The sequence below is a fragment of the Microtus oregoni genome, unplaced genomic scaffold, assembly GCF_018167655.1.
Source record: "Microtus oregoni isolate MIOR12 unplaced genomic scaffold, Mior012 000032F_ref0000030, whole genome shotgun sequence".
Classification (NCBI taxonomy): Eukaryota; Metazoa; Chordata; class Mammalia; order Rodentia; family Cricetidae; genus Microtus; species Microtus oregoni.
Window position 1 is genome coordinate 4225916 of NW_024543091.1, and position 23589 is coordinate 4249504.

Genomic DNA, 23589 nt, shown 5'->3' on the forward strand with positions numbered 1-23589 from the left:
CTAAGGCCTGAGAAGAAGAACATGGGGACCAGCCTGGATCCTGCTTTTCTCATGTCTGTGCAGATCCCAGCAGCAACCATTCTGCTCATCACAGACAAGACTCCAAACCAACTCTCCAGGAAGAAACTGGTCCTTACTCTCTGACATCATTTAGACAGATCAGACAAGTCTCAAAAACTTTAAGTCAAACCAGGACTCTAAAACTAGACACACACCGAGCACAGAAGAGTGGCCATCAGCATAGCAATGAGCACGCTTGGACAGTGACTAGATGCAATCAATCATGTGAATCACCTATCAGTGTGAAAGAAATCACCGTGAACACACAGTAAATGGTCTGTTTAAGGAACAACAGCATATCCAAATCATATGCTCTTATTAATCCAAGTTCAAACACCCAAATTCCTGGTAAACTCTCCTGAAATTATTTCACAATGCACCTCGGCCTTTGCATGTATGCTGACCACATCTTCCTTCTTGCACTATACACCATTTGGGGATGGTGAAGGATCGCACATGGATCAAGGTCATGGTTGTTTATTACACTACTCCATTGCTTCCAATGGCAACCCAACAAGAACAACAGTGACCACTGGGCACCACCCTGGCACTGTGTGAGGAAGCTCTCACCAACAGGAATTGAAGCAGAAACACACACACACACACACACACACACACACACACACACACACACACACCGGAGGGCCGCTGCTTGCTAGCTTGCTTCCTTGGACTTGCTCAACTTTTACATAGCTCAGGACCCTTGCCTGAGAGGGCTGCCCACACCCCACTTCAATTAGCTATTTAGAAAATGCTCCCCAGGCCAATCTTATGGAAGCCATTCCTCAACTAAGGCTCCCTCTTCCCAAGTGACTCTAATTTGTGTCAGGTTGACAAACTAACCGGTACATTTGTCCCTCATCGGTGGCACCCAAGATCCTGAAAGTCACTGCTTTAACCATGTTGTCTACAGCCTACCAATGACAAATTCCCCACGGCTAAATGCAAGTACATGAACGCAGGGACTGAATATGAACCCAATCTAGTGTTAAGTAAGTCGACACATACTCAGCACAAATGCTTGTTCCTTTTTATACATTAAGCCTTAGCAGAGTGTAGGGCTGAAAATGAGCTCAGTTGGCCAAGTGCCCATTGTGCAAACCTGAGAGTTGGGGTTCAACCCACAGACCCCATGTGAAAGCCCGAGTGGGGGTGCATACTTGTAAACCTTGGTCCTAGTGTGGCAGAGAAAGGTGGCTCCCTGGGGCTGGCTAATCTGCCTAGCCTGCTCAGGGAGATCCCAGCGGTGAGAGATCCTAGCACAGAAAACAAAAAATAAAATGGGGAATGACTGAAGGTCGATCTCCGGCCTCCACATGAGCACACACACACACATTCATATTCTAGCTGTCTCTCTCCAAGTGTAACTCAAACTCCTGTCAATCAAGGTTCCAGGCTTATGGGGGAGTCAATTCTCACTCAAAGGAACACAGCCATTAAAGCTAAGCAGCAGAGAGTGGACTGCTGAGCTGCAGGCCACAGGGGAATGCCATGAATTAAGCAGCCCGCATCCCACCCGTGCTGGGCTGCATCAGCTATGCCGACTGCTGCTCTTTGCTTTGCTTTGTTTTTAATTTCGGGCTGGAATGCAACAGCTGCTGCCTCACATGGGACATTTAACAAAGGCCACTGATCTGACCTGTCAAGCAGGTTAACTTAACTGGGTCTTTTATTCTCTGCCCTCCACTCCCATCTCACCAGATCCAACAGGGCAAAATGCCCCTTCCAAGCGTTGGGCCACCACCCAGTGGGAAGAAAGAAACACACCCTTACACAGTTGCAAAAGGCTGCTCAGTCACAGCCAACACTGCTGCTCTGGGAGATCCAAAGTGGTTGCTGGCAGGGGCCACCAAGGTCCACACAATGCGGACACACCATGAGGCACACCTCGCCATGAGCCTGACCGGCAGGTGGCAGTTCCAGGAAACCCCTCCTTAAGTTCTGCCAGGCACTGAGCCAGTCCTGAAAGGAGGGATTCCCTCAGGAACAAGCTGTCAGTGCCAACAGAGGAACGGAAGGAACTGTCAGGTGGGGTGGGAGTGGCAGACAGACACAGACCCCAAAGTGCCTCTGTAGGCAGAGGCCTGAAATGCGGCTTCCCAGCCTACTGCACAGCTGCCCTGAGTCCAGAAAGGAAGCATTTAAGAAATTGCTTTTCTGAGTTTGATTTCTTTTTTTAGAGTTTGAGGGGAGAAAAGCAACCTATTATACAAGAGATAACACTCCTAACTCTTCAAATTATGACAGCCAGTTCCTAAGTCAGCAGCAGATGCCAGAGGGAACAGGCAGATAAGCCTATTAAGGGAGGAGACAGGGAAGCTGCCGGGACACAGATTACTCAGTAGCTAGCTAGTTCAGGCTGCCGATCTCTTTTCCCTTCATCCCCCACCTCTCCAAACACCAGTCACCCCTAAAACTTAGGCCACAGCACTTGCTGATCACTGTCCAAAAACCACTAGCCATAAAGCCCAATGGCAAATTTTCCTTTTTGTTGTTGTTTTGTTTTTTGAGACAAGGTTTCTCTATGTAAACAGCCCTGGTTGTCCTGGAACTCGCTATGTGGTCTTGAACTCACAGAGATCTGCCTACCTCTGTCTCCTGAGTGCTGGGATTAAAGGTGAGTGCTGCCTGATTCTTAAACCACAACTAGAAAGAACACCCCCCCCCCCACTCCACCAGGGCAAATGTTAATTTCCCATTTTGCATATGTATTAGTCCATTTTTTTTTCTTTCAGGTTTGGAGGCTTAAAGTTCAACTTCAGGCTGGTCCAACAGTTCAGTATCCTGTAATGATGTCCACTCCACTCTGACACATCATGGCAGACTAGAGAGGATTCATAGGGCAAACACAGGAAGTCACAGTCATGAACAAACTGAGGTCCCAACTACCTTCATCCCTTCCTAAGGCAGCCCCCAAAATGGTCATTTAAACCTTCCCCACTAAGCCCCATCCCCTCCTGCAATCTTTGGGAGATAAATCCCATTCCAAACCACAACAAGGCACAGAGGCAGATTTTCACTAAATTTCTAATTTGGGAAGTTAAAGTCCTCTTCTGCATAATAGATAAGCAACATAAAGTTAATCCAAGAAAAGTAGTGAATACAGAACGTGACTTAAATCAGAATGCAAGTGTTCTTTGCAGCTACAGTAACCCTAATCCCAGGAAATCAGTCTCACCAAAAGACTGCCAAGTACCAGGAGGGTCCCCTTCCAGCTCAGAGTTACCAACCAGCCATTTTGCTGTTGTTTTTTCCAGGTGTTCTAAAGATCATTTTAAAATCTGGATTTGAAAGACAGAGTAATTAGTTGGAAGACAAATAAATGGACTTTTTGTCATGTATTTCTATTAGAAAGGGGAGTAAAGAAGGATTTTTGCATAGAGAAGCTGATCTAGAATTTGATAAATTAAAAAAAAAATGCCCAACACATAAATGGGACAGGGTACGTGGGAGAGTGAGTGGGGGCATGGTTTCTTCCCAAGCCTCCAGGACTGTAATGGATCTGCATGTTCTGTGTGTGGTCAGACAGTCACTTGCTTCTCATTTTTAAACATTTTAATTTATTATCTGACAATTTTATACATGTATTACTATATTTGATCCTAGGCACCCTCTAGGACCCTCACTTATCCTCCCTTGCTCCTGCTGGACTCCTTCTTCTTCCTAAAGAGTTCTCTTCCTGCTTTCGTGTGTGTGTGTGTGTGTGTGTGTGTGTGTGTGTGTGTGCATGCGTGTGTGTGCATATTTGCATATGTGAATGCTGGGTGTGAGATACGTGTATATGTGTGTATGGTGTGAGTGCACGCGCATGTGTGAATGTGTGCATATGTTTCACTGAGTTTTATAAGGGTTTCCTGAACGAGCAGGTGGGAGATTGTTTTCCAAAGCACGGGCCTCAAGCCTGCAGAAGACGTCTCCCTCCCCTCTAAGAGTACACTGCATTTTTAGAAACTAACTTTTGGCATGTGAGTAATTTCTTGATCTCATTTTCAAAACCTACATTTCAAAATATAATACTTAACATTTCTGTATATGTAATTATCAGTAAATCAGGCCAATTTTTAATTTTAAGCAGAAAGACCTCTTGGTAAATATAGACTTTCTATTCTATCATGTTGTTCTAATCCAAGAAAAGTGTAACTCATTTCAAAACTTTTTATAAACTAAACGTTAAAAAAACCTAAATAGGAGCTAGCACTGTGAGGGAGACAGTACAAAGTAGGAAAGAGCTTCTCTGAACAGAGAAGAATCTGAGTTTGCAGACAAGAGGAGACAGGCTGATCTACGGCCCTCCCTGGCCAAGCTAGCCAATCAGTGAGCTCCAAGTTCAGGAAGAGCGCCTCTCGCAAAAAGCAAGGTGAAGAGTGATAAAAACAGACACCCAACATCGACCTGGGGCCTCCACACATGCGCACGCGCGCGCACACATACACACACACACACACACCACACTCACATGAAGAAATTCCATTTTCTTAGGAGCTCACACCACTTCACAATGGACTCTTGAGTCTTTTTCACGACAGTAGCCCTCCTTTTCTGTGTTTCATTTTTAAAAACAAAACAGAATATCCATGTAGTCTTACATTCTGCCTGAGGTATGGAAACCACCCTGAACTTCATATCACAAATACTTGTCAAGATATAGCTTACCCAGATGGTTTGAAATGTTGACTCAAAATATCTAAACATGAGAGGGAGGGGAGCAGGGGAAGGGGAGGGAAAGAGGCGGCGGAGGCGGGGAGGAGGCAGAAATTTTTAATAAAAAATAAAAAAATCTAAACACAAATGGATAAAAAGAAAAAAAGTCCCTAATTTCACAAAGGAATCCATGTTGGTGATTATACTCATATTGGCAAATTTTAATGTTTTTGTAGAAAGGAGAGAAATGTCAAAACTGGGAAACATTGAAATGTACCAGAAGAATTGAGGTCAGAACTTCCCTTCTGATGGGTAATAAATTAAAAAAAGGTTAGCCCCTCCTAGCCCCAAACCCCACAGACTCCATGTCCAACAATTTGCTATTGAGCTGCTAACTTAAAAGTGAAGAAACCCACCCAGAACCTTTCCAGCTAAAGAGAAAATTCTACTCTCAGTCTGTTTACTTCAACCCTCAGACTGGACATGGCTCTACATTCCATTACATGCGCCTCAAAGATACCCAAATACCAACTTTTGGTACCTGTGAATGTGACCTTATTTGGAAGCCAGATCCTCGCAGATGCTCCTTAGGATGAGGTCATTGGAGTAGGCTTTACTACAATAAGCCTAGATGGGAGTGGGGGTTCTGAACACCCAAGACGGACACAGACATGCACACAAGGAGAATGCCACATGAACACAAAGGCTATCAGGGCAAGCCAAAACATGCCTACGGTTGCCAGCAGATGATCTCAGATGGTAACACCTGGATCTCCAACCTCCAGCAGCAAGAAGACTCAGACCTATTTCTGATATCTAAGCCCCGCAGTCCCAGGAAATGAACGCAGTTTCTACTTACCTCCATGCCTTTGGGCCCTCTGGTTATTCCTGCCTCTTCTGATCACTTCTTGCACAACCTCATCCTGAAGCCTGCTCCTCATTCCTCCCCACTGCCCTGCAGCAGCACTGTCTCCGGCCAGGGAACCACTGACCCATAGGGAAGCCCTTTGCGCAGATAAACCTACAAACTGCAGGACGGATGTCAGCTTCCCTGGTGCACACACCCCCTCAGAGTACAATGTACCTAAGGACAGACAGCACAGGGAGAATTGCTGCTCTAGAAGCTTAGGGGCCAGCTGTCACCCAGGGCTTGACGACAGGTCAGGGCACCAGCTGAACATGATCTGGTTTGGGTCAGTTCTCTTCCACCTCTTCATCTGCAACATGGCAATGACTATCCTACCAGAGGACAGTGATGATAAGTCAAGAATCCAGAGCCCAAGCGTCTACTTGCTCCTAGCAGAGTCAAGCAACTCAGCAGAGAATCCTGTTACTGTGTATGTCACCTCCTGACGTCGCTGCTTCTGAACTCTTTTCTGAGGCTTTCTTACAGAAGAGCTTTACTGAATAAACTCTACAGGGTAGCAACAGCGTGAACTGGTAATTGCATGGTAAAATAATAACCAGGTATGCACAGCAGCAAGGACATACTGCACAGCTGCAAAGCAATGCAACTCTGAACAGCAGTTGTCTGTCCTCCCCCTTCACGCCCACCCTTACCTTAACTCAGGGCCGCAGCGAGCCCTCCACTTCCAGCTTTCCTTCCATTGTTTGAATCTCCTTTGTTCCCAGATGGTGACTGTTCAGCCTTCCGAGAAGTAGAACACACTGCCCTCTAGCCCATTTCCCCAATTCATGAAAACAGGCCTCTAGCCACCATAATGAGTCTTTCTCTGCCCTTCCAGCCAGCTCCCAAATAACGGCACGGATACTTATTAATAATGAAAACTCAGCCTTAGCTTAGGCTTATCTCTAACTAGCTCTTATAACTTAAATTATCCCATTTCTAAAAATCTACATGCTGCTATGTGGCTTGTGGCTTTTACCTCTTCTCCTACAAGTCCTGTTTTCGCTGCACCTGGCTAGCGACTCCCACTTTCTTCTTCCCAGAGCTCTCTCTGTCCAGAAGTCCTGCCTATACCTCCTGCCCATCTCACTGAACTTTTTATTAAGCCAATCACAATAACATATCTTTACACAATGTAATCAAATATCACGCAACAAGCCACCATCAGACCCCCTTGAGTGAAGTTTGCATGCTAAGTCTCCAAGCTTGATGAAGACAGCAATGATTTGGGCCATGTCTGCTTCCCTGACCATCCTAGTATGTAGCACCTAACACCACCGAACTTGGTACTAGGGTTAGGGCTCAGCGGGTAAGAGTGCTTGCTGCACAAGTTTAGGGACCTGGGTTTGAACTGCCATACCTTCCTAAAGAGCCAGGGGAAGCCTTGCACACACCTCTAATCCCATGCTCTGGGCAGCAGAGATAGGAGAGCCGCTGGTCACCAGCCTAATGCCAAGGTCAATGAAAGACCCTGTCCTAAAGAAATAAGGGGGAGAATGCGGAGCAGGATACCTGATGTCCTCCTTGGGACTCTGCAGGCCGTGTGCACATATGCACGTATACACACAGCACACACGTACATAATACACACGGGAAAGAAAGAAAGCCTGGTGGTTTTCAATGTTTAAAATGAGCACATGCATCAATCAATGCAGGAATCTGGCTTCCAGTTATATCTCACTGAACACTGGCTACATAGATGACATTAGGTCCAATTACTTCACCTCTGGTGAAGCTGTGTGGTTGGATTTCACTTGTATGATGTTTAGGTTCCCCTCCGACTCTCAGCTGAGTCACAGAACTTTAGCAAACAGTGAAAGATACCCATGCAAAAGCCCAGCTCTCATTCTTTGATACATTTTAATCTAAGGCAAGCAGGGAGTCTTCTAAAACCTCAGACCTGAAGTCCACCCTTGAAGGACGGTACCCTGCTAAGGACAAAAGGTTCTGGGCAGCAGACTAGCTCTAGATACTGAAAACCTCTCCACGAGCACCGTGGAGTCTGAATTCACAGGCTTCCTTTGGGTCCTCCAAAGAGGCCCACAGGGGCACCTACCGCTCACCCCTCCTTCCCAGGCACCTCCACATCCAGCCCGAAAAATCAAAATGGGCTCGGGAAAACTATTCTCCTGCACTCCTCTCCCTGCTGGTTGCCTCCACATGCATATTTTACGATTCCAGCATATTCCCTCCATATCTTACATCCGGCAAGGCATCCCTCCGCTGCCTAGAGTATTTCTGCCCGGCAAATGTTCCCACGGAGGCATGTCCTTGAGCTTCAGGTTATTACTGGAGGGTCAACCTTTCCTAGTGGGTGCCCTCATCTGGTCTGTGCCCTCCTCAAGAACAGAGACCACACCCTCTATTCTCCTAGGACAGAGATGGGCAGGGCACAGGCAGACCAAAGCAAATTCTGTTAAATACATTAATGAAAAAAATTAAAGTCACATTAACCTATTTCCCGGACAAAGGTTACTAAGGCCTCGGCTCTCAGGTACACAGGCATAATAAATTAGAAATTTAAATAACATTTCTATGGATCTATTTTCTTAGAGCTGAATAAAATGCCCTCACTATAACAGCAACACGGACGGTATAATGTGGTATAATTCTTATTTCCTAATAACAGCGGGCTTCGCCTGGAGCTGAGGAGGATGAACAGGCTCTCAGCCCTTCATGTTAGTCGTCCCTACTGCTGAAGTTCCAATGCTCAAGGGAACCAGGAGATAGGAGGATTTTTTTTTCCCCTAAACAGAATGCTTAAAGATCCTGCCAACTGGGTTTACTTAGCTGGATCTAATTCTGGTCACATTCCTTCCTTGTGATTTAATACACGATGGCTAAAACCAAGCTGACTTGGGAATACTCTGTTTGCCCTTCCATATACTTGCTGGTCACTGATGGGAACAGAATAAATCAGTGCCAACAGTCAACCCGACACTGCCAGAAGGAAAACACAGCGTTCCAAGAAACCCTTAATAGAGTTTAACGTTGTAAGTATCATTAGCTTCCGCTACCGAAAGTTCACCTACATACTTTTGTTATAGCCAAAGAAATCAATAACCTTGCAGATAAGCATAAACTTTATACAATGTAAAATACCAATATCAAAGAAAAACTAAACTGTATATGAAGTCGGAGATAATGCTACAAAATGAGGAAACTCGGTGAGTATTTCTGAGACCTGAAAAGAGTAAGTTTTCAAAGAGCAAACTAAAATGAACAATTAGTGTTTGCAGGCTGTGTCTGTGTGGTGGTTGGATGTAACCTCCCAATCAACTGAAACCACAGCAGACCATGGGGATCCGAGACGCTGTAAAAAGCCAAAGTGGAAAACTCCACTTTAAAGCTAACCAGTATACTTGTTCAAATGACATAAGCTGTTAGGAGCATTCACCTTTATTTACTCCACTGACAGAATCAAAGCATTTTAACAGTGCGGCACAACCACAGTGCATCAGCATCCTTCATGGTATGGGAGAGGCAGAGCTGGGGCACTGCCGGCCCCTACTACACTAGTCAGGGCACTGCCAACCCCTCTCCTCGATTCAGTTTCATATACAAACCATTAAATCTAAAACTTAAGTCAGTAAATATATATGCACTCATGAGCTTGATGAAAGCAGGATACAGGATGCAGAGCCAGTCTGGATTCAGGATGGTTAAGACAGGTGACTTTCCCAACCCAACCGCAGATCGACACGATAGCACATCCCTTCCACAATCGACAAACTGTTTTTGAAATAATTACTGAAGCAGGCGATTTTATGATAAGGCCAAAAGCTCTACAATAAGGATTACATTCAAATAAATCTATCTGGGAGGTACTACGTGTTTCAGGAGGCTCAGCTTTAACGGGGGAAAAAAATCTGTAGAAGTCGCCTATGACTAAGCAATGGCAAAAATAAATAAATAAAATTGGAAATGTGAGGAGTTTGAGTACCACAAATGCCTACACATACAGGTAAGCTAGCATTTTCCATCTATTGTGTCTAGTGAAAATGTGGAGTCCTTGTGGTAAAAAAAAAAGTGGGGGGAGGTTAAATTAAAAGTTTCACTGATTTACAGGGATTTTTCAAGCAGTATTTTATTCTACCTCTACCCCACCTACTTATATTCTAGGACAATCACTCTGTCTACTGGGCTGGCAACCGGCCAGACTAAACTTTAAACAATATTCTTGCACTTCCTTCTCTATCTGATTAAGTATCTCACAGAGTAGACTTTTAGAGCGGTAATCTAACTCTTAACTAAGGAAATCAAGACTTAATAATCACGTAGAACACATGAGCTATGTGCATCTCAGTCATATGCATTTTTCCTTAAGGTATGACAACTCTAGCAATTTAATTTCCCTTAAAAAAAGAAAGAAAACTTCCTAAAAGAATTCAACACTCTACAAGCAGAATAGCTAAAAATAGAAAACACAATTTATAGAATCCTAAAATGAAATTAACCACAGCATGGGGGGGGGGGGGACGACACACGAACACAGGTTTAATTACTAATGTAAAAGTATTTGCAGCACCCTAGGCTAAAAAGCGACAATTAAAACCATTAACTGTGACCTAACAGGACTTGCGTGGTTTACTGTTCTCTTTGCTCAGGTGTAGAACTAAAGAAATGGACTTGCTGGGGACGAGAGGGTGGCGAGCAATTCCTTTAAACGTGTTTCCTTCAGACGCCAGGTCAGCAAATCAAAGTAGTCTAAACTACCATAAAAAACCATAAACCGACACAATGTCCCAAGTCGGGAACCTATAAACTCTGGAAAGGGGCCCCTGGAGCAGACAGCTGCAGCAGGGGACTGGTTCCCCTGCTTCCCCCTCGCCAGCTGCCAGCGCAGGCAGTGCGATCGCTGCGCGTCCACCGGGTCCGAGCCTGGCGGTCACCTGCCCGCGCGTCTCCCACGGGCGCACGCGCCGCGCGCGTCTGCCGCGATCCCGCCCCGCTCACCGCCACGAAGCCCGAGGACGAGGCGACGAACACGCGGACCACCATCCTCTCGCTGCGCCAGGGACCGCCGCTGACGCGGACGCAGAGGCGGAACGCGGCCGAGGCTACAGCCGACCCGCGACCGTCGGAGAGGACCAGGGCGACGCGTCTAGCTCCCGCCGCTCCGCGGATGAAAGCCCAGCGCCTCCGCCGCGGGCTGAGCAGGAGGCGGGGTGGGGCCCGGCGGCCGCGGGACCTGATGGGAGTTGTAGTTTTCGTGGCGCCCAGCGTGACAAGGCTCTAAGGTCCCTCCAGCCCGACCTGCTTCTTGTGAATTAATCGTACATTAATCGACTTCGGGAGGATCCAGAGGCTTGAGAAGCTACGTGGTGGGAAGTCAGAGTACAAGGGAAAAGCAAATTAGACAAAGGGCTGGGTTCAGAGTCCAAGCTTGGGCTTTGTATGTTGAGGAGCCGGGTGGAGCTGGGAGCTGCTGAGACCCACTGTTTAAAAGCAGCCTTGCCCTAGAGACCTGGGCTGGCTCATGGTTCTAACAGGTGGTGGAAGTGGTTTGAACTGTTTTTTATTTTGTTTTGTTTTGTTTTGTTATCTGCAGTTCCGGAAACTGTGGAAACGTGATTTTTTTTTTTTCTCATGAAAGTGGTTTTAATGTGTAGGCCAGGCTATCCTAGAACTCACTACCCTCCTTCTTCTGCCTCCCTAGTACTGGGATTACAAGCAGGCATCACCAAGTCTCATTTGCAAAAGGAATCTCTTAGGTAAATGAAAGAGGCTTTCATCTTTATTCTAAAGACACTGAACATTGGAAACCCAGATGCGAACATGGTATTTTATTTTTCTCAGCAAAACTGTAATTGTAGTAGAAAAAAATAAGTACTGAGAGCAATGAAAATCCCCCTATCAACACTGGGAATCAGAATCCACCCACCCCACCCCCTACCCTACACAATGGCTTTGCTTCTATGCCCCTACTGATATTTACAGTTGAGCCAAATCTGTGCCTTTTTGAAAATCACTGTGCATTGCAGCGCGGTATCCCAGGAGGATACCGTTAAAGGGAAAGCATTTATGGAGTGGCTAATAGGTTACGAATAGTTCTTCAGCAGGTTGTTTTTACTTGGCTAATGCCCAAGCTGCTCAGTTGTGTGGAAGTGAACCAGTACTGTATTTACTTTCTTCCTTTCATTAGGGGACTTCAGCAGAGCTCAGGGACCGCTGTTAATTAATTCTAGAGAGAAGGAAATGGCCTGATAGAAGTCTCCCTCGTTTCCGAGTTTCTGGCACAAATAGTTGCTGCCTGACGGGTTTTTTTTTTTAAGTTTATTAATATTTCGAGTTTCTAACCTTTCTTGTCACTTATGTTTTAAGCGATCTTATTTACTTTTATTTATTTGTTTATTTTGTGTGCATGCAAATCGTTCAGCACAGCACATTTGTGGAGGTCAGAGGACATCTGTGGGAATCTCTCCTTCCGCTATGTGAGCCAGGATTAGTAGTAAGTGTCTTCACCCACTAAACCATCCCACCCGCCCTCCTATTGCTTGTTTTAATCCACTTTGTCAAAGACCTTTTTAAATTGAGTAGAGTAAGAGAGCATATCATCTTGATTGGGCTCTATTTCTTTTTAATGTCAAAAACATCATATGTAAGTTCTGCGGTAGTTAATTACACGCTGCAAATGTTCTTTAACTTTGCTCTCACAAACATGGAAATGCATGCTTATGAAATATGAAATAATTCCATACAAGTAGATACATATTTCCTGGATAAGTATGGGTCTTTACAAAAGGCACTGTTTTCTGCAGTGTGGAATTAATGCAGCAGTGAAGATAAAAAGCTTAACCAGTGAACTCAGAACCACTCTGAGCGAAATGGATAAAAAAAAACAAATTGACTAAGTCATTTCCTCCATCAGCATGTTGGAACTGGGACGGGGAAAGTCAGGCAGCATGACGTTGTGACAAGGAACTCACAGCTTTGAGAAGCTGTGTTAGTCATCTTCCTGTTATTGTGACCAATCACCTGGGACAGCTTACCAGGGGGAAGGAGAGGCCAGCAGGTGTGGTGTCGCTGGCCTGTTACCCCACCACTTGGAAGACCAAAGCAGGAGAAGGTGAGGCCACTCCCTTCATGGCACCAGAAAACAAAAGAAGAGAAAGGAGTCTGGAACTCAGTGTGCCTCCAAGGTCATGCCCATCGTGACTTAGCTCCCCTCCGTTATGCCTCGTACACTAAAAGTCCCACCAAGTCCTTCTGTTCTTGTAGAGCCTCCGCTGAGCAGAGTGGAGACCAAGCCTTCAGTGCAGTGCATTAGCCTCTGGAAATGTTCACAATGCTAGTTGTAACTGAAGTCACGTCTGGTTGTCTGGTTCACAAGAACCCAGAGAAGCTAAAGGAGCAAGCCAGTAAGAAGGGGATAGTAAAGCAGACGGGGAAGGACAGATGCTTCAGAAAAGCACCCTGGCAGTGCTGTAAGTTAGGGGGTCCTCAACCAACAACCTGTCAAACTGGCCATCTGTCCATTTTACAAATAAAGTTCCATTGGCTCACGTTCCACATATTTTACAGCAGAAAATATGTGGTCCTCCTGGTCTGAGGTTCTCACTGCTTGCCCTTTACAGGGAAAGCTTGCCAGTTCATTTCTGGTTTAACCTGTTCTGCTATCACTGACTGGAGGGCGATGTCACACCTCTGTCTATATCATAAATTCTCTGACTTGCTCAAGCCTTCACAAACGGCTTTTGTTTTGCACGAAGGCAAGAACCCAAATGATTTCGCACTTAATCTGTAACATTCCAAGGACTATTTGAAGATTTTTGTCATAATAACTCTGGGTTTTTTTTCTCACCTTGGTTTTAAAAAATTGATTTCTAGAAATTATATATGACACAAAATATATTCTCACTCCAGGAACCAAGTGAGGAAGTAGAGACCCAGAGTTAGAAAACAAACTGGAGGGATGCCTTGGAGCTACTTAGATTCTGATCTGCAGATAGAGCAGGCAGGCAAACCTTGATAACAAGACTCAGTGGGTCAGAGTTGCTGCCCTGTCCAGTTGGGCTTGATCTTACCCAGAAATCATACTACACCATCTGCCAAGACCCTTCGCTTTTCAGGGAGAAAACCAGGGGCCCTTTAACTCTATAAGGAAATTGATGGATCCTTTCTCAAAAAGAAATGTTCTTAATGGTGTGTCCGAAATCAGAATTAGACTACAAAGAAAGTGATAACTAATCACAAAAAGTTACCAGAATTTCAGCACACACTGGTACGGGTGTGTGCCTCCTCCTAACTGCGCTCAGGAAAAAGGTCTACTGTCAGATCACAGAGCTGCCCTGGGTTCGAAGTAATGATGGGGAAAAATTTAAGACATTTACAACAATCTGAAAACATGAATATATTGTGCCTTCTACTGGTAACAAGCCACGTGCATTGTTACTACAGACTGCTCAGATGCAGGAGACAAGAAACTGGTGGCTTTTAGTTAGCAATCGATGACAATACAAAGATGTGATTTTTTTTTCTTCAGTCATGTTTATGAATCTTCTAACTTCTACCCATAAGGCCCTCAGGCTAGGATGGGAAGAGGCTCCAGGAATCCTAGGCTGAGAAGTACTGCTATCTGCCTATATTCAAATGTGAGAAGTAAGAGAATTGGGAAGGAACAAGGTGTTGAAAAGCACGGAGCAAAGCACGATCAGAACGGCATGAAAGGGAGACTACAGTGGCACAGGCCCCAGAGAGGCTCAAGTTTCAGAAAGGTGACAGTAGCTGAGGGGTAGCCAACAGCTAAAGGAAACAGACCGCTGGCAATCACACTCAACTGCCATGTCACGGATGTTTGGGCCGCACTTCTGTTTTGGCCCAGCATGACCTAGTGCAGCTTGAATCCCACTTATGGAATAGATGGCAGGGCTCGACAATATATCCCGGCGTCCCAGGTTCTCCTTCAGGATGTTGCAGGCAGGATGTTGGAAACGTAGAAATGTGATGAAAGCTGTATGATGCCGTGAGAAGGGAATGAGAAGCCTTGTGTAAGCCGGGGCAATAACAGATCTAAAACAATGAACAAGGAGAGAAAGTTGGTCCATGGTGGAAGCCACTGTGACTGAGAGAGACACGAGCTAAGAGACAGCCATGACCTCACTTCCACCCTTCATTTGCGTGGACCCATGTCTGTCAATTCCTACCCATAAATTGCTGCTGAAATAGTCTGACTTTTCAAAGTCGTCTTGATCCTTACTGACGCACTGAGACTAAACCATCTGCCTGTAACTCCACCCTCCTCTGCCTTCGTCGGGCGCTTACATATGAACACACCCCCACACAGACATACAGATACACACAACTAGAGATCAAACTAATCCCTGAAAATTGATAATTGCTTAAATAGTTCTAGGCAACACAGACTACAGAAATTTCTAGTACTAAATTTTAGTTACTAGTTTACTCTCTTGTAAACAATTGCCATGTTATAATAAACATTACATTTTGCATTTAGGTCCTAGTTGAATTCAGAATCTATTTTTTTGATTCTTCAGAAATACGTTAATGATTTTTCTGAATTCAATTTAACTTCTCATTATTCCAGGCTTATAAGGCCATTTGTGACAATTGCAGTAGCAAACGTGTAAGAAGATGTTTATATAGAGACATAATTATAGAAAAATCAAAGTGTTGTAGCAATTATCTTTTATTGTTTTCATGAAGTTTTGAAAGACCTACGAGATGAGGACTATGAACATTTGGTGTTAGTGCTTTTTTTTTTTTTTTTTAATCCAGAGTCTCATATAGCCTGGCTAGTTTCAAAGGGATCCTCTTGTCTCCAGCCTTCCCAGTGTTAGCATTTCACAAATGCACACTATTCCTGTCCCTTGTGTGTGTGTGTGTGTGTGTGTGCTTTTTAATACCAGATGACGTAAGATTATGGAAAGAATAACAAGGTCTTCTTTTAATTCCTCAACTCTTTCCTAAAAGTAAACCCAAGGGTAAATTAGAACAAAGAACAATTTGACATGAGTTCATCATTCCTTCTCGGTCCTTAGCATCTGCCTCTCCCCAATCATTCTGAGGCAGCTTAAACTGCAGGTACCACTGTGCTCTGCCCAATACGCCCTACTTTGCAGCCAGAGCTTTGGGGTTAAAACAGCATCCTTCAAAGGGAACTGATGGAGGAAGGTCATTGGTTAAAAAATAAAGAAACTGCTTGGCCCTCATAGGTTAAAATTTAGATAGGCAGAGTAAAACAGAACAGAATGCTGGGAGGAAGAGGAAGTGAGCTCAGAGGCCATGCTCCCCTCTCCCGGGCCAGACGCAATGCAGCCAGCCACCAGGTCAGACATGCTGAATCTCTCCCGGTAAGACCGATGCTACACAGATTATTAGAGAAGGGTTGATCGGGATATGAGAATTAGCCTGTAAGGGCTAGAGCTAGTGGGCCAAGCAGTGTTTAAATGAATACAGTTTGTGTGTTGTTATTTCGGGGTAAAGCTAGCCGGTGGCGGGAGCTGGGTGGCGGAACGTAGCCCGCAGCTCCTACAACAGGGAACCCGTTTCTGTACCATGTGGTTGGAATTCCTTTAATACCGAAGTCTGAGGAAGGGTTCTTGGGGAGTGTAGCTCACTAGTGCCGAGCAGTTTTGCTCTCACCAGGTGTCACTGAGTCCTTGACAAGATGAAACACTCATTAATGGAAGGCAGGCCATCTGGTGCTAATCTCTCTCTCGCAACTCAGACGTATTTGGAAAATTTATTAAATTCTTCAGAGAACAACATAGTAAAAGAAATGCATTGCCGTTGTGTTCAGTTTACCTTTGCTGGAAATAGATCACTTTTAAAAGCCCACTCAATTTCAAATCTCTCCATCAGCAACCCATCAGACTCCTCCCTTCAGCAAGTTTGAATAATTTTCAGGTCTGGAAAAATGTTAATAGTGTTTCTGCTTTCTTATCTAAAATGTGAGCCATCTGCGATTCCCTTGAAGAGAATCTTTGTAATATGGGCAAAAGTTACCAGCAGAAAAGTCAAAGTTTGAGTGTTTCTAAGGCCCCCAGTGTCTGCTTCCTTCTGTTTGCTGTTAGGAGTAGCTTAGGTGGGTGTGTACGCCTGCCTGCGAGTCAAGGTCAGGGGAAGGCCAGTGCCGGAGAGGACATTTTTCAGTACTGAGTAGAAACCTGTCACTTTTAAAGATTTCTCCGTTTTCCTCAGTCCGTCTCTGTTCCACATCATTTCACTTGGCCAAACCTGACAAACTTCCAGCAACAGTAGTGACACTGAGTCGTTTCATTCAAAGAAGTCACAATATGTACAGGAAGATGCAAAGAGCAAGACTTTACTGCTCATGGCTCTGCAGCCTGAAAGGATCCAATTAGAGCACCAGGAGCTTTGGTGTCCAGTGAAGGCCTGTTTCCTGCCTCATAATGCGGTTGTCACGTTGACCTCATAAAGAAAGGGCTTATTGGCTGCTCAGAGAACAATGATTACAACCACTTGCTCCTCTTCCTTTTCTTCCTCCTCTTCCTCTTCTTTTTCTTCTGCCAGTCAGGAGAGTAGACAGTCCACTGGTGATGTCCTTGCTCCATCCGAGTCTGACTTCTGGCCTCCATATGCACGGGCACAGGCTTTAATTTAATCTGCACTTTAACCGCCCGTCTCCAAACCCAGTCACCTCTAAAGTGCTGCAAGTGGAGAATTCCAACATGTGAATGAGGGGGCGGGGACACAACTCTCCCCATTACAGTGAGTGTGTAAGATGAGTCAGCGATTAGAGGTTCCCTGAGTTTGTTGTTTGTGTCTACAGTGAAGTGCCTGAGGCTGGGTCATTTTCAGGAAAAGATCACAGGTCTGGGTTCCACAGCATCCATTGCGCCAGCTCTACTAAGACCCCTTGGCGGATGGCACCACAGTAGCAGAAGATGGAGCAGGAGAATGCATGGTAAAATGGGCCCCGAAGAGGCAGGTCTTCCAGGATCCCTTCATAACACACGCCCCCAAGAACTCTACCACTGAGCGACATTCCCAACCCAGTCTCCCAACAGTCCATCCCTTAAGACTGCCTCCCTGAAATCTAGCACATGAATCCTTGGAGGAGAACCCAGCCCGGCAAGCCAGAGCGATGTGGTGCTAACACGGGTTGTCTTTAAGACCAGCCCAGACTCTGAGTTCAGCTGCTTTTGTTGCCTTTTTAAATCTTTTGCGAGCGAGGATCATTGTTTACAGCTCTATGACTATGATTCCGAGAAAGCTACAGACTCTCATCTCATGTCAATTTCTGTCACTGTAATAAAACAATAAACCGATACTTCCCAATTAAAAAAAATGAAACACCCTAAAAAAACAAAAATAAAACCCAAAGTCAGCATTAAACTCCTAGCGAGGGTGCAAGGGAACATGGCAGGAAGAGGAAAGCGGGGGAGTTGTGCGCTGTAGGCTTTGGAGGAGAGCATGGAAAAGTCACGGAGCACTGATAAACATGCCCTGAATGCTATTCTGTGGAATAGGAAACATTTGCTTTGAAAATGGGCATTTCGGCTTCACCATGCATCGAACTTCAAAACATCAGGGAAATTCTGTGGGTCTTCGTCTGTTTTTGAAGTTACCTTAAGGATAGGCTAACAGGAAAAAGTTTTATACTTGTGTCTGCTAGTGGCCACGTCAAAGGCCCAGCCCTCATCCATTCCATGTAAATAGAGCACAGCCCTGTGGTTAAAAAGTGGGGGGAGGGGGGGAGCAGAGCAGAGGCAGCTGGGTCCTATCTGTCCTCATCTCCTCCAAGGGTAAGTGGGCCTGGCAGGCAGCATCCTGGAGGCCTCGCTGTACCTGGCATTTCCTGCTCAGCCCATCTGGAAAGCTTTAGCTGGAGTCCAAACCTCAGAGGTCTGAGGGGACAAGAGAGGGTAAATAAAAGTCAAGGGCCCACAGCAAAGTGGTACAAGCTGAGCTGCTTTGTTCAGAGACTAGCAAGGGTACTGAACTCCTGAGCACTGGTGCAATGTCAAAGGGACAGGCATGTGCTGCTAAAAACACACATAAACGTGAAAAAGAAAAAAGGGAAGGTGGTAGGGAGGGAGGGAAGGAGGGAGGAAGGAAGGAAGGAAGGAAGGAAATTAATGATGGAAAACAAAGATTTAAGGGTCTTTTCTATGTGTAATCTATGCAAACATCAGGAAGAAGGGCAGATAAGGGGATTTGGTGACCCTAAGTCTGTCAGTGAGCTACTGGCATGAGCTTTAGATTTAATGAGGAAGAGTTAGTTGTAACAGGGGCAACAGGTACATAAAATGAAGCTGCCTTGGTTAAAATGCTTCTGATGATCTCTGGTTTGGGTCATCAAAGTGGTCTATCACTGTCCTCAATTAGGTAGAGCAATCTAGTTACTGTGAGGTGATCACTTCTGTTCCAGGAACCTGTCTCTCCAGCAGAGAAAATTTCCCTCATTGTAGGCATGTTCTGTCTTATAAGGCTTCAGTGTTGTAATAGGAGCGGCGGGGCTGCGTCCCCAGCACCCCAGCCACCTGCTAGCTTATGCCCCAAAATAATTACACGGACACTGTATTCTTTTAAACACTGCTTGGCCCATTAGCTCTAGCCCTTACTGGCTAATTCTGATATCCTGATCAACCCATCTCTAATAAACTGTGTAGCACCAGTATTACTGGGAAAGATTCAGCATGACTGACCTGGCAGCTTGCTTTATCACGTTCATCTGCCCGGGAGAGGGGAGCATGGCCTCTGCTCCAGAGAGCAGAGCTGTCGAGTCTGAGCTCACTTCCTCTTCCTCCCAGCATTCTGTTCTCTTTACTCCACCCACCTATGTTCTAACCAATAAAATGGGCCAAGGCAGTTTCTTTATTTTTTTAACCAATGACCTTCCTCCATCACTTCAGAGTTTTTGTAATCTAAGGTTTGTATCAGTTTTTTTTTTGTTTTGTTTTGTTTTTTTTGTTTTTGAGACAGGGTTTTGTAGAAGGAGCAGCGGGCTGCATCCTGCCACCTGGCTAGCTTTACCTGAAATAATTACATGGAAACTGTATTTATTTAAACACTGCCTGGTACATTAGTTTTAGTCTCTTATTGGCTAATTCTCACATCTTGCTTTAACCCATATTTAGTAATCTGTGTAGCACCACGAGGTGGTGGCTTACCAGGAAAGAGCCTAACCTGCGTCCGTCTTGGGTCTGCTTGACTCTGCTTTCTTCCTGCCACAATTCTGTTCTGTCTTCCCCACCTACCTATGTTCTGACCTATCAGGCCAAGCAGTTTTCTTTATTAATTAACCAATGAAAGCAACAGATAGAAGAACCTGCTACATCAGGGTTTCTCTGTGTAGTCTTTGTAATGATCTGTCCTGTTCCTTTAAGAGACAAGCCCACTCCCTACCCCATCTACCACCAAGGCAGATCTTCCTTCTGCTTCCATCTGAGTCCCTTCCTTCTCCCCCATCTCAGAGGCAGCTTCTGTCTCTCTCCCTGCTCCCCACTTCTCCCCTTCCCCCCTCTATATTTCTCTTTCTCTCTCTCTGACTCTTTCTCTGTTCTTCTCCCTTCTTCCCTTCCCCTTTTCCCCTTCCCTTCCATAACACACTAAATAACTATCCAACCTCAGTCTGTATGGCATGCCTATCCATCAGTTTCTCACCCGCTGTGGGCTGTGGCTCCTTATGGGACTAGCTGCCCTGCCAAGGTCTCTCACCCACCTTGAGGGTCCCTGCCAAGGCTCCCTGCCTAAACCGGCCTGCCATTTATTGTGACCATTACCTGGGACTAGCTCTGTAGACCAGGCTGGATTTAATTACAGAGATCTTTCTGCCTCTGCCTTTGCCTCCTGAGTCCTGGAATTAAAGGCTTATGCCACCACTGCCCTGTAGTAGAACTCTTGACACCTTCAGCACCAAAAGGAAATGACACAAGGAAGGTAATAGGTCTTCTGTCCCCTAATAAAAGATTTCTCAGATGATGCAGTAAGCCAGATCAAGCCAAATTTAAAAAGTGTAACAATGGGTTTATTTGAGCAAAGCAACTCCCAGGTGATTCTCCAGTCTCAGAGATTGAGGTTGGAAAAGACACACACTGGAACTAATGCAGGGAGATTATATAGATTTTAGGCAAGGAGTGATAACGTATCCACAAACCAAAGCTGGGTTTGTGTACAAGTATGGCCAAAACCTGAACATTCTAGGAGGGGAATTGGGTGACTGGCAACTTTAGGGGAGGAAACTGCTATAGCAGCCAAGAATGTAGAACTGGACTTTTTGGTGCCTTCACTCTGTTAGGAGATTCTCTGACAGGGTGGGATTTGGAAGACAGGAATCAAGGCTTCTCTGCCAAGTGCAGGAGTGAGTTGAAGGTTCCAACTGAACAGTAGGTACTACCTGTATTTCAGGATATTTGATCACACTGCAAACCCTTGAGTTTGTGTTAATTAAATAAAACCTTGGATCAGGAGGCAGAGCCAGCAACTAGTAAAGAGGGTCAGAGAGTCAGTGGGTTCCCCGAAGACAGCTGCACAGGAAGTAGTGTAGGACACAGCCACGACAAGCTCAATAGAAGCCTGAGTCTCAGTAGTTATCCCTAAGGCAATACCTGGTTTCAAGAAAGATCACAAACTGAGACTACCCAGGCACCACCCAGGAACAGACCATCCAATGGAAATTCCTACCATTCTAACTGTTGTAGGTAGGATCACCTGCCAGTATATACCCATTCCTTTTCACCAGGACACCCCTAGACAAAGGTCAGCCAGTCAGGATTGAACCCATTACCCTGAACCCTGCTAATGTAGCTTTTCTGGGTTTTGCCTTTAAATAGTGCTCTCTAGAAGGGCGGGGTACCTCCTCTTGCTTCTGTGCTGAGGTCCCTGTTGGCTTGTACACATGCATGATAATAAACCTAGCTTTTGCATTTCAGTGAGTCGGTCTCTCTGGTTGCCTTTTGGGGTCCCCACAGACTGGGCACAACAGTAGTAGGGAGGGACTTCGTCTTTTTTGGTTTGGGGTGGTGGAAGGACACTCTTGCTGGGTCTCCCAGCAAAAAGGAAGGAAGGTCATCTGGTTACTTCCCAACAACTTTAAGCTAGCAGGTTTTCACCCAGACATCTGCCTCCCTAGTCTTTATTGGGAAAATAGAATGATAGAGACTTGGTTAAAAAACTACATTTGGCTGCAGAGGCAAAGACAGTTCCCGCCAAACCTTGGCCTGAGCAGCAGGCCTGTGATTGTGAAGCCGACATCAGGAGCTGAAACAGCAGTAGGTTCAGGTGCATAAAACAACATGCCTGTTTTAAAATGGATGTACCTTGGTGAATGACAAGGCCCAAATCTGTTCAGAGTTAAGCAGGAAGGGATCTGATCTGAAACAAAGAAGACGCACAGAAATGAAAACATCCATGCCAGGTTTTCTTCCTGCTTTGGCAACCGTGTGGGCCCAAGGGAGGTGTCAGTGGCTTATAGCAGAAGCCGCTTATTAGTTTCTATTATAATCCATGATGAAATTTTCAGGGGTGAAGTTTCAAGGTGTCTATTACTTGAGGTAAAAAAAAAATGAACTTAATAGTGAATACAAACATAACAAAGAATCAACAATGACACAATACTAATGATTATTGAATCAAAGCATTATTTTCATAATCAAACATCAAGTGAAAATTCACATGCAAAATAGAGTCAGAGATGCTATCTGGCTCCTAGAAAATAGATAGTCTATGCATTTTTTTTCTTTTCTGAATCATAGAGCAGAGCTCCCCAAAGTGACAAGGTAGTAAGTGAGGGGTGGAAAGGATATGGTGATATCTCTAACTTCAGAATGCGGCCTGAGAGGAGAGCTGGTCCCTGAATACAAAGGTTGTTAAAGAATCAGGCCCTGCTCTCTTGAGGCTTTGTTCTTTTTCCCAAGAGACTGAACTCCAGAACGAGAAAGACACAGATGCAAAGCTTTCTGTGCATCATGGGCAAGGCAATTAATGTCACTGAGATGTGTCTTCCTTGTCGTCAGTTAACAAGAATAGTAAGTGATTCTCACATAGCCATTATGAGAATACAGTGAGAAAAACGTGTACCAAGGACTCAGAGGAGATATGCCACGCTGCCTGGCCTTATTACCGGCCCCCAGAGCCTCTGCATCCTCTCTGTATTTTTCTGCCTCTGTGGCTTTTCCTCCAGATAACTGTTTCGGCATCCTTCTCACTGGAGTGTTCAGAGGAATGTCATGTAAATGATCAGGCTTCTTGTGGGTTCTTCTTTTTTTTTTTATTTATTTATTTTTTTAATTTATTTATTTATTAAGGATTTCTGCCTCGTCCCCACAACCGCTTCCCATTTCCCTCCCCCTCCCCCAATCAAGTCCCCCTCCCTCATCTGCTCGAAGAGCAATCAGGGTTCCCTGACCTGTGGGAAGCCCAAGGACTGCCCACCTCTATCCAGGTCTCGTAAGGTGTGCATTCAAGCTGCCTAGGCTCCCACAAAGCCAGTACGTGCAGTAGGGTCAAAAACCCACTGCAATTGTTCTTGAATTCTCAGTATTCTTCTGACTCTATCATCTGATAGGAGCCATGCTGGGCCATTCTGCTGAGGAAAAAAATGTCGCCAGCAGCTGCTCAGGGCCCTGTTGCCTTCCAAGCATAACAGAAGGAGGTGGCTACAGCCTGCATTATCATCAAATAAAATCCCAAGAAATCAGGGACGATTAGAAAACAGATTTTTTTTCCTATGCAAATATAAAATATCAGAAAATATATACCCAGAAAAAAAATTGACATTTAGTATACTGTGAGCTACAACCCACACAGGAAGATCCAAAGGCTTCCGAAGTTAAAAATAATTTGTCAAATGTTTAATGAGTGTCAGGAACTAGACTAGGCACTCTGCTGGAGCATCTGCACTTAATCCTGATGACAACCCTTTGAGGGAGACCTTTCCACTCACAAGACAATCTGAAACATAAACAGATTGGAAAGGTCTACCCTATGCTTCTGAAGATGACGGCACACTTCTGTGTGTGAGCCAGGGTGTCTCAGTGCAGAGTGTGTTTTAT

At 45.2% G+C, this 23589-nt stretch overlaps 1 protein-coding gene across 1 annotated transcript in view; it reads right to left on the reverse strand.

Annotated features, from left to right (window-relative positions):
- The window catches only part of Sh3bgrl2 (SH3 domain binding glutamate rich protein like 2), a 68797-nt gene extending 46063 nt beyond the window's left edge, over positions 1-22734 (reverse strand). Inside the window, exons 1-4 of the mRNA XM_041679366.1 lie at positions 22659-22734; positions 21751-21910; positions 14369-14620; positions 10565-10841 (exon numbers count right to left, since the gene is read on the reverse strand). Coding sequence (XP_041535300.1) covers positions 10565-10841; positions 14369-14620; positions 21751-21910; positions 22659-22734 — 765 coding nt within the window. The remainder of the gene's footprint in view (positions 1-10564; positions 10842-14368; positions 14621-21750; positions 21911-22658) is intronic.
- Positions 22735-23589: the final 855 nt, after the last annotated feature.